An 11402-nucleotide genomic window follows, 5' to 3' on the forward strand; every position below is an offset into this window, starting at 1 on the left:
CCGTTGTAACAAAGTGGTTCGCGATTCTCTTCCGCCGTGACTCTTTTTCGCTGATCCTTCTTCTATATCCAAATAAGACGCACAAATATGACCTGTAGAGCATTGTAGACCACCTTTTCCGTTGAACTCGCATGCGCGCTGTCGACATGGTGCCCACCTATATATGTATATTATATGTAAGTGTATCGCATTTGCGTCGTGACAAGCAACACACGTATATACACGCACACGTCGAGAGAACGAAAAGTAGGTTCCGTGAGTGAAGATAGCGCATAGAACAGGCGCACACGGACGAACCGGCGTGAAGGTGTGCGAATCACGATTGTACGCGGCGAAGGATGACGACTTCAAGCCATGGCACACGCGATTTGACATATTAGACGACGCGCTTAACGGGGTCGTTTAATGCTTTAGGACTTGGGTGTTTATCAGGGTGCATATATATACGATGGGAGATGTTTTGCGATAGCCTGATACGCGCATAAATTCAATGTTAAGGCAGTTAAAGGCATTAATGACCTCGCGTGTATATTCCACTACTGATAACGGAATACCCGTGGGATACCTGAAATGATAATCCTAACTTATGCCGTTTCTTCCGTCTGGGACACTCGGGGGTGTCATGCTTATCCCAGACAGCAAGTATCTAAAATCAGTAAGATGTTTTTTGCATCTAAAAGACGTCTTATGTCATAATTTTAGACTTTGTATTGCTCGGGATGTGTTTACGTATAAATTTACATGCAATTAACTTATTTCGACTCTTCGACGCATCGAAAATGTGTTCGCATATCAGTCCATATAATACAGAAGCTTGCAACAAAATTGCTGGAGTAATCTGTGCTGTACATATACATGTATGGGTATAAGGTACATATATGGCGTCGCGCAAGCGGAAACCAGTTTAAAGAATCGTTGATATAAATTAACCGTATTTTCACACGTTAAGTTTTCTCTCTCAGTCTCAACGAAGTACGCTTACTGCTGAATCTGTGTGCGACGGCCTTTAAGGCCACGTCGTAACACATACGAGGGAGCGAGCGGGAGGGAGAGAGAGAGAGAGAGAGAGAGAGAGAGAGAGAGAGAGAGAGAGAGAGAATGTGTGTGTGTACGCAACGTTTTAATAGTTATAGGTTATAGCAGAGATGTTCGGACGCGCCGAGTTATTTTTTTTCTGGATAGCGCTCGAGCCGAACGTTTTAGGGGCTCCGCACAATAAAAGGAACAGGGAACAAAGAATAAGAATTTCAACTTATCAGAAAATACACCCTGCGTATTCCACAATACACGATTTCTGATGTAGGTTGAAATTCTTATTCTCTGTTCTCTGTTCCTTTTATTGCGCCAAGCTCCTTATCGGTCGAAGTTCTTATATATACAAGTGTACATATACCACGGTGGTGCCTATGTAAATTAATCACGTGGTGCGACGAGGACCTTCTTCGTTTTGTCTTGTAAATATCCGCGCGAGCATACGTGTTTCTGCTCCGCACGTCGAGCATCTCTCACTCTTTTGTTTGTCCCTTTCGCGGCGTCGCCGGTGATAGCGACGTAGCGTGGCAACGCGCGCGCGAGTGAGAGTGAAGTTAGTTAAGTACCCCTTCGGTGTGTTCACGTGTTGTCCCCTTCCCTCCTCCCTCAAACAAAAGAAAAAGGGGGAAAAAAAAGAAATGAAAAGAAAACAAAAGAAAACGAGCTAGGACTACGTACTCTCCCACGTAGAGCGAACTCCCCGTATTTATAGTTCTCCGTACGTTCACGTACATTGCACTCGTGGCGGATTGCGTATCGGCAATGCGTAAGGTGCGTGCGTGCGTGCGTGCACGCGTGCATAGTGCGCGCGCGCGCGCGAAATCTTGCGAATCGTGTAACGGGTCTACGTAATGCTCGCACGTTATTCGTTACGCTCGTACGCTAAAATAAACGAATGTGCGTACTCACGACGAGGAGAGTGAGAGAGAGAAGGGGGGGGGGGGAGAGAAACGAGGAAGAGAGAAAAAGAGACTTGCTACGTGCGATCGTCGCGGGGACCACGACACGACATTACTCTTACTCCTGTCTCCTGCCGCGCTCAACGAGGCTCTTGCGATTTAGCTTTCTTATCTCTTCTTCGAGGATTACTCAAACTTCATCTTTTTGTCTCTTTCTTTTCCTCCCCTCCGTTATTCCAGCATCGTGGCGTGTTAGCGATATTTGTGTTTGCCTTTAATTAAGCAACGTCATCGACGATAACGACAATCGGCAAATCAATATATCGTATCGCTCAATTGGAGAAAGTACTTCGTATTTGTACGGTTGTTGCGAGAGAGGGAGGGGGAGAGGACCGCGGCTGCGGTCGTATCCTCGCGCTGCAATTTGCAGCTGTTATTCTCGACAAATGATTTCATTTTTTTTTTCGTCCACGAGGATCTACGTTGGTCTACGGAGGATAGTGAGTGCAACGACCCTCCGGCGTGAAATTGCATTTTGTAATGAAAGGATGTGCGTTCGCTCGCCCGCTGGCTTGTTGCGAAAGTACGTTTTCCTCTTGATGATCCGATCGCGATCACAATGTGATCGGGTAACACGACACGGAGAGTCAATTAACTTAAGTAAGTGCGCGACCATGCGTGCAATGCGCGCTTCTGTTTAAACGAACGAATTTTTGCTTGCAAGTGAACACATTCTTTTATCCTCAGGACCTCAGCTTGCAGAGCCTGATCGAGTATCATGACAATTTTATTCAGCACGCGAGAGACGAAGATGTCTCGAGCACAGATTATTGTTTAACGGTTTACGTAATAGCAGCATGTAATTTTGTAAATAGCGTATTTTCGCTTACATAATTATGGAGGTGAATATTCGTTAGAGTATTTTAATCTCTTCTATCTCTCTCCTCCTTTCTCTCTCGTTCTCTCTCTTAAATTTTCTTAAAGTTTCTTAATTTTTCTTTTATTTTTTCTTATATTCTTTGTTATTTTCTTTCTTTGTTTATACACTGAAAAAAACAAAGTTTTAATAAATATTTGTTGAATAAATATTCTGAGTAAATATTTACTAAATGTCAATTCTACATTTATTTGATACAAAAACTATTAATGTGACTTAACTATTTTTTTTATTGAGAAACAATTATTTGTTATAAGTAAATTTTTACTCAATACTATTTTAAGAAATATGTACTAAAATTTTGTTAGTGACTCGTTTCTTTATATGTTATACATATTAAAAGACTTCTAAAAAACGTTTATTTATCTATCTCTCTTTTTCTTTGTCCCCTTCTCTCTTTTCTTTCTTCTAACCAAAGAATAATTTGTTTAACATGTATATATAAACCTATTACATAATTATTGACTATGACACATTAAATAATTATTGTGTCGCGACGCCGTATAGCATTAAATTATTATACAAAATCCTTATTCATTTAATTAATTGCAGATAATTAATATAATCCTATTAAGTAATCTAAAATTATTTTTTCGCTTTTTGCATTATCCCATAATTCCCTTATTAATCTCTTCTATTATAGCAAATTGAATATTATCACGATAGTTTTCCACAATGCCTGAATATGTATACTTGCATTACTTTAAAATACAAACGATATAAGTGCAGATTGAAAAACAGACCAATTGTTTACGTTGCCATACGCGAGGAAACTACTTTTTACGATCATGAATATTATACTGATTGGAGATTGTCGTCGAATAAAAATACCTTTTCGCGTTTGTGTGTGCAAGGACGATGAGGCAATGCGCACTTACACCTTTTTCGACCACGATATACGATGTTATACACTTAATAAAATTTTAGTAGACTCGCAGATTGAGAAACTAAAAATAGTTCGTGCTACAAGACACATTTTTTAATCTCTTTTGAAACTGATTGCTCGTCGATGTTGTTGATTAACTTGGATCTCGACACTGCAGATATCCGGAGACGTTAGTCGAATTTGTTAAAAGCAGCAAATTTTACAAAATCTCAGCTGCAAATTTTGTTGACAAAATCCTAGCGTGAATATACAATACGATTCCAGATATTTAATAATTAGACCGACGTTATTTGTCATCATTTTGACGTAAAAATAACATTAAAGTTAATTTTTACATAAAAAAAAAACAAATAGCTTGCTACCTGGGATTTTACTAATATAAGACCTGTCCTTTTTACCTGAACTTCTCATTTATCTTTTCTCTTTTCTTGTCTGTGAAAGAAAAAGAAGATGAACCGTGCGAGAGAGAGAGAGAGAGAGAGAGAGAGAGAGAGAAACGTTGAACTGAAAAGAATAGACCTACGATGGCAGCTTGATTGCAGAAACCGAGTTAAATCTACCATTTCGTAATCAAACCATTTAAACACGATTTACGGTCCTTTAAATAATTACGAAATGACTGAACGTCTGCTCGGTTTCTGCTGGCGATCTGTTGTCAGATTATGTCAGCAGGCTGTGCTAGCAAAACCCAAGCTGTATTAATGCGGACGTGTAGTTGATGTCGATCAGCTGCTCGGCGATCTGCTAACACATTGTTAACATTTTATTTTTTTATTAGAGATTTTCATTTTGTACTATCTTCGATAATACAATTTCTACTTTCATACTCTAGCGAAAATAAAGGTTGAAGCGTGTAATTCGAATACAAGGGAAGATTAGCGGAAGTGTAAACGAAATTTCTATAGGAAGTGAAAATTCGAACATTCGAAATAGAGTGGCCAATCATCCCGAATTTATGGGATTTTTCGATTTTTAACTTCTAGAGGCATCCTGAAAAAACCTAATACCATGTCTCGATTTATCATATAACGTAAATTAACATAAAATTTGTTAATATATTAAGGCCCATTTTTACAATATATGGTTACTTAAAAATTAAAATTTACCAAGAAATTTATAAATGAATTTCATTGATGAATTTCTTGGTAACCTTTAATCTTAGCAATAACGTAGCTCCTAGTGAACTCCAAATAGAACTTAATTGTTAACGAGTAATTACAAAACTTGTTTGGCTGATCCACAAACGATTTACCAATAATGGTTCACCAATGGTTTAACTCTATATATATAAAAAAATCCTTTTTTTTGTTATGTCCCAATATCTCAAGGCTAATATATCCCCAAATTGGCTGATCAAGAGTTGGCCATTCTAATTCGAAACGTAAACAAGCGTTTTAAGAGGAAAATGCTTCTTTAACATTCTGATATTCTACTTTTCGTTTACGCTTCTGCCACTCTTCCTTTTGATTTTATACAATGTACACTAATCTTTTACTTATAAACCGCAGTATGCTTTACAAAAAAGATCATTTTTACATCATCTTGATATCCTGATGACGTCATGAATAAAAATGCTGCTGGTGAGCTATTTTGATGTCACGATGATATATAAAAATGATCACATATATTAATGTTTCCGTGACTAAAGCCCGACAATGTAAGATTAACTTTAATCTCGATTTAACTTATTGCTTATCAATTCCTAATTTAAAAAATTAGAAAAAAATAAAGAGAAAATTAAACTGAAATTGAAAGAAATCTTATATATATTAGTGAAACCGAGCCTAATTCGTTCTACTTGGGTACGCTCCGACTTTTCTTTTCGCCAGGATAATAATAGAAAAGAAATATAACAGGTATTATTGGAAATGTATAAGGACAGTCACGAGTGAGCAACACAATTATGGAGCTAAAAGGATAGTTTGAGTTTCACAGACCCATTAACAACCAACAGAAAAATACAATAGAACAATGAAATGATTTATGGGCCAGTCGCGTGGAGTAGTCCCCTGTGAAATCATTCATTCTTATACATTATGTACCTGGCGTCGTTACGTACCATAAACCGCTACCGCGATCATTAATAATTACAGAAGTCACGTATACGAATTACATCAATTATATACTAGTGTACATACAACATATCGCGTGAAATAGCGGGTTGTATACTTGTATTCAAGCATTTCGCAGGTGCAGCGCAGCGCGATCCAGCGGGATCGAAGCAACATGCGCGATTCGGAAGAACGGCCGAACGGAACAACCGCACCGCGTTGCGCGGCGCGACGCGACGCGATCAGCGATGGCGCAAGAGTGAAGAGAGGGCCGTAGCCGCGGTAGTCGGGGTAGGGACGGTAACGTCAGCATGTCGCGCCTTGCTATCGTACGTAGAATCACGGGCGAATCAAACATGGCGATTCGGTCGCTGTTTACGGTACGAGCATACTGTTACTAGTGCCGTGGCGGGTGGTGCCAGTACGCGAGAGTGACTCTTCGACGGTAGTGGGTGATCGTGCCATCACGTATTAACGGATCCCGGTACGTATCGCGGGTATGGAGCTGCACAGGGCAAAAACGCCGACGAAGAAAGCGTCGGGCGACGCCGATGATGGAGTACACGACGCGAAGCCGAAGGGCGTAGAAGCTGGGCCAACGCCTGCGACGTCATCGCCTCCGCGAGCGGAGCGAGTACCGCGATCTGCCGGCGAGAACACGGAGCGGAACCTCGATTGCTCCAACGGAAGGAATGTAAGGCCCGGTTGATCAATAAGTGAAGATAATAATACGAATATTTTTTTAATGCCTCTTTTATTCGCTGACAACGTATTACTTAAAATCAATTATTTATTCAAGTTTGTATGATTATTGAAATTTTAACGATTAAAAATTAGCTCGATTTTAAAATTTGTTGAATATTTAGCTTATATTGTATATCACGCTCATTTGCTACAACAATGGACGCGTTTAACGGACTCAACAGTTAAGCTCACTGCTATTGGTGTATTCTAGATCTATACGTCTGATTGGATGATTAAGTTTAGAAGAATACACCAATGTTCGGCAGACTCAACAGTTGAGTGAACGCTCGCTATTATTCTTTTAGATTATCCAATCAGAATTGTAAATGTAGAAGAATACATCAATGAGCGCTCACTCATATTTTGGCATATTCCATTAGATTCTAAAATATAGATCAATCAGTTGAAAAAAAAGAGCTCACTAAGCGCACTTATTTATGTTCAGCAGAGAAAACTGATCAGTGTGACTACATTTACATGGCACCATTAATCGGGTTCAATAACATCCGTAGTTGCAAAACTGGCCAATCGTAGTCGTTCCATTCTTTCGAGGAACAGTTATGATTGGCCAATTTCGTAACTGCGGATGTTACTAAATCTGATTAAGCGTGCCATGTAAATGTAGTCAGTGAGACTTAGCGACTCTTTAATATAATTGGCCGTATTTAGTACAATATTTATTTTGTAACTATTGGAAGTTTTCTTCACTGAGATAGAACTATTTTTCCAGATCTAAAAGTTCAATCCAATCGGAGTAAAAAAAACTTCCAACAATTGTAAAACAAACATTTTACGTTAAACGCGGCCATTGGTTCCTTCTCTTAGATCTGGCGAAGAACCAATCGTATTAAAGGAATCACTGATCATTAAAGGGCATTCTACAATGCGTTGCAACACCCGTTGCCAGTTGAAATGTTTGTCGCGACACTCAATTAGAAGCGTTAATGGTGTTATTTATGCTTCTGATTGGTTGTCGTGACAAACATTTCAACTGGCAACGGTTGTTGGCAACGCATTGTAAAATGCGCTCACTGATCTCTTTTCTCTACTGAACGCAGCCGTTGATTCAAAACATTTAAACTCATTACCTGGAAACATTTATTTTTTGAGTTATTTATCATTATTGTAGCCACTGATATACACGCACACACGCGCGCACACACATATATATAATATTGCCAAATGTTGCAACGGTACTGCAATATTAAAACATTCTATGCGTTTATATGCACATGTATACTTACATCTTAATAATATTTGATTTTATTATTTTTATTTAGTATTTAATTTAAAATTTCTGTTTTATTATTATTAATGTTTAATTATCCATTCAAATGATAATTATGCAGTTAAAAAATCATAATTTTACAGTAATATAATATTATTATACGTTGTAAATATTTTTTTTTATTTATGAAGTATTGGTATCATAGCAAAAAAATGTTGAATTTAATGCTACATTATAAGTTAATAATTATTCAGATATTAATTCTATCGGAAATAAAATTTGCCGACAGTTGATAATGTCGATGCTCTTCAATTACCGTCGAGTCCTCTGAAGTGTCTTAAAGTGCGTTCCGTTTCACGCATGATGCGCATGATGTATCATTTTATCTTTTTTTAATATTCGGTGAACAAGGATAAAATGATACATTATGCGCATCATGCGTGAAACGGAACGCATTTTTATAAGCTAAAGTTCTTGCATGATTCATCTTTCTTCCTTTTCTCTCCATTTTGAAGAGAAAAAGAAAAAAGATGAACCGTGCAAGAAATTCAGCTAAAAAGAACAGACTCATGATCACCAAAATCTATCCACATGGTTGATCTTTATTAATATATCGGTGACTTATTTTACACTTGTAAAAGAGATAATTAGACATAAATGTAAAATTATTATATACAATTATTAATATTAATATTATGTAAAATTATTATATACAATTATTAATATTATTAATATTATGCTTTTGTTATTTTGCAGTATCCGAAATCACTTGTAAACACCTGTGGAAGGTTGGAAAGCGGTAGTGGCAGCGGTGATCAAGACGGTGGTCAACACGAGGACGGAACAGACATCGCAGCGAAGAAGAGGAAAACTCGAAGGGGCAAACCCAAGCATAAAAAATTAAAGCCATATTCGAAGCAGTTATCTTATCAGCAACAATTGCGGAGCAAGTGTATTGGTAGGATTGCTAAAACCAGTAGGCAACCACCAGCCTTGTACAATACTACACAATTCCTTATGGCCGATCACAGCGATTTGCCTGATCTCGAGCAAAAATTATCGGAAGCTGCATCACTGGAAGTACCTGCTATGTTTCAAAAGCCACCGGCGCCGTCGCGTACTCGCGATTCGAGTTTCAGCGTAGATTCCGATGAGGATTACTTTTACTCATCTCCGGAGGATGAAGAGGAATTTTTAACGAAAGAATTTTCAACTGCGTACGAAGCTGTTCATGAGGAACGATTGAGCACATTGACAAAAATGGAATTGATACAGGAATATAGGTACTTAGAAGCCAAAATGGATTCGTTAACAAAACGACGTAATAAGAGCATTCATCAAATAGAGGAAAGGGATTCGGAAAATAAAAATGTGTCTACTACAGATTCTGAGATATCGAAGAAATTGAAGCTGTGTCAACAACGGATCGACGACCTACTACAACAAAATGAACAGCTAAGACGAGAGAACGAAATGTTACGTACTGAAAAGAGATTACACGCGAGCAGCTCTGAATCTAGTGTCGACAGTGAAAGCGACAGCGACAGTTCTAGTAATAGTAATCAAAGTGGATGTAGTTGCTCTCTTTCGAGTCCAGTAACATCTCCTAAGCATACTTATAAATCTAGATTAGATAATAATATAAGAACAGATAACAAAAGCGATAGCTGCGATACTAGCCAAAGTGGAAGTCCCACAACATCTATAACACCTACTAATTTCTCTAATGGTCACGTAATTCTGAATGAAACCGGTAGTTTACCCACATAGATTTCAAAATTGTTCCTTGGTACGTATTGATATTACGTTCGATATTACAAAATTACCAGGATAAGGCAGGCTGCATCCATTCGATATATCTACAGATTTAAAAGAAGCAGATTCTTCAATCAATTTCGTTGTCAAACAACATTTGATCTTTCTTCTAATATCTGCTAAATCTTGTTAAGCTATCGTTTCTTCATATCCCGTTTACGATTTCCTGGTCCAATCTTCTTTCTCTTGAGACTGTATGTATATACAGTCACGTGGATACATATATGTGTAACAATATAAATATAGGATTAATATTCTATAGGAGAACTATTCGTATCTGTTTGTGCTATTTTGTTATCTGCTTGGCAAAATATTTACCATACCTATCATGTATTTGCTTCTATCTCCTGTACTTTACTCTAGTATCGTACACATGGAATTTGTATTTTTCAGCCTGATTTTCTTTTTCTTTTTTTCGCGTACTGCCAATTACAAGAGTTATGTTTGCAGTTTGCAAATAAAGGTCTACAGACCATCAACTAACGCAGACCTATGTACATATGCGCATGGGTAAAGTGAGAAGCAGATTCTTTTAGACTCATCAGAAGTATTATATGTATAAAATGTAATATTATCAAATGTGATGACCTATATTGTAGGAGGTTAAAAATCTTTGTACAATTGTATAGTTTTTAGACAGTAAGACGAAATGTTAGTTTATGGTCTGAAATTGTAAGATACGCAAAAGTGTTTTTCGCATTTCCAATTTTTAATAAATTTTATGTTTTGCTCCGATATGTATGTTTTAATTATAAACAATGATGTTTGGGATTAGTCTTTTTGAAGACTTACGCTATTTTCCCTTATATATTCCTAAAATTTTTCTTTGTATACAGATTCTTTAAAAAATTTGAAATATTTTTTTAATAAAAAAAAGAATGAACTTTTTAAATTGTACGGATTATAGAAACTAATTGTTCTAGTTATCATCAGAACTGAAATCTTTGGTTTTTCTTTCTTTTTCTAGATTTCTTCTTCTAGATTTTCATGTCTATATATAATCTAAAAAAATCTATTTCACTAATGGAAACACATACTATAATTTAAAATCTTCATTTAGCACACCTTTACTTTTACTTAATTTTGATAATGCACATGTATAAAACTATTAACGGTTGGTAAATTTTAAGATATTGATTACTTGCAAGTGATATATATTTGCTAACTTATCGTTGACATTCTTTTTACTTACGTTTACAATTACGGTTTTGGATCTCCATTCGACTCGCGCTGACTCGCACCTTTATTTGATCGATTAAACTCATCAAACTGCGAACAGTGCGGACATTCGGATGTTACCATCGCAGTAGCCAATCATGAGACTGATTTATAGATACGGCCGGTCTCACCAACTCCAATTAAATTTATCGATCGATTGTTACATTGGAACTGATCATTCGCATTTGCTGTTCATTGGAATTGGTCCATTGGAATTGACCAATCGCATTTGTCATTTCACTTAACGACAGATGCGATTGGTCAATTCCAAAGGACTAATCGTCGATTAAAGTTAATCGGAATTGGTCAAAGTGGCCTTTAAGTTCATACCAGACTACCGACTCTGTAAGCCGACCAGACTGCCAACTCTGACTGCCGATCAATAATGGACCAATCACAATAAGACTGATACAATGTGATTGGTCCATTATATTAATCGGAGTTGGCAGTCGTCGGCTTGCAGAGTCGGTAGTTTGATACAGGCTTTATGCGGGGTTTACAATAGAAGTTGTAACGGTCGTAAAGTCTTAAAAATATAAAAAATTAACCAATCACAGTCGAATATGAGAAGAATAATCGACAACGTATAGAT

At 37.3% G+C, this 11402-nt stretch overlaps 1 protein-coding gene across 1 annotated transcript; it reads left to right on the forward strand.

Annotated features, from left to right (window-relative positions):
• Window positions 1–5663: 5663 nt before the first annotated feature.
• On the forward strand, window positions 5664–10321 carry LOC108759511 (protein HEXIM). The gene is made up of 2 exons (XM_018504996.1): window positions 5664–6499; window positions 8534–10321. The coding sequence occupies exons 1-2, from the start codon at window positions 6305–6307 to the stop codon at window positions 9545–9547; spliced, it is 1209 nt and encodes a 402-aa protein (XP_018360498.1). The 5' UTR covers window positions 5664–6304; the 3' UTR covers window positions 9548–10321.
• The last annotated feature ends 1081 nt before the right edge of the window (window positions 10322–11402 follow it).

This window comes from Trachymyrmex cornetzi, unplaced genomic scaffold (assembly GCF_001594075.2).
Source record: "Trachymyrmex cornetzi isolate Tcor2-1 unplaced genomic scaffold, Tcor1.1 scaffold1051, whole genome shotgun sequence".
Classification (NCBI taxonomy): domain Eukaryota; kingdom Metazoa; phylum Arthropoda; class Insecta; order Hymenoptera; family Formicidae; genus Trachymyrmex; species Trachymyrmex cornetzi.

Excerpts from the sequence above, each read along its gene's own strand:
- LOC108759511 (XM_018504996.1), top strand. The coding sequence starts at position 6,305 with ATGGAGCTGCACAGGGCAAAAACGCCGACGAAGAAAGCGTCGGGCGAC. Across the intron at positions 6,500-8,533 it reads ATTGCTCCAACGGAAGGAAT|TATCCGAAATCACTTGTAAA; the intron begins GTAAGGCCCGGT and ends GTTATTTTGCAG.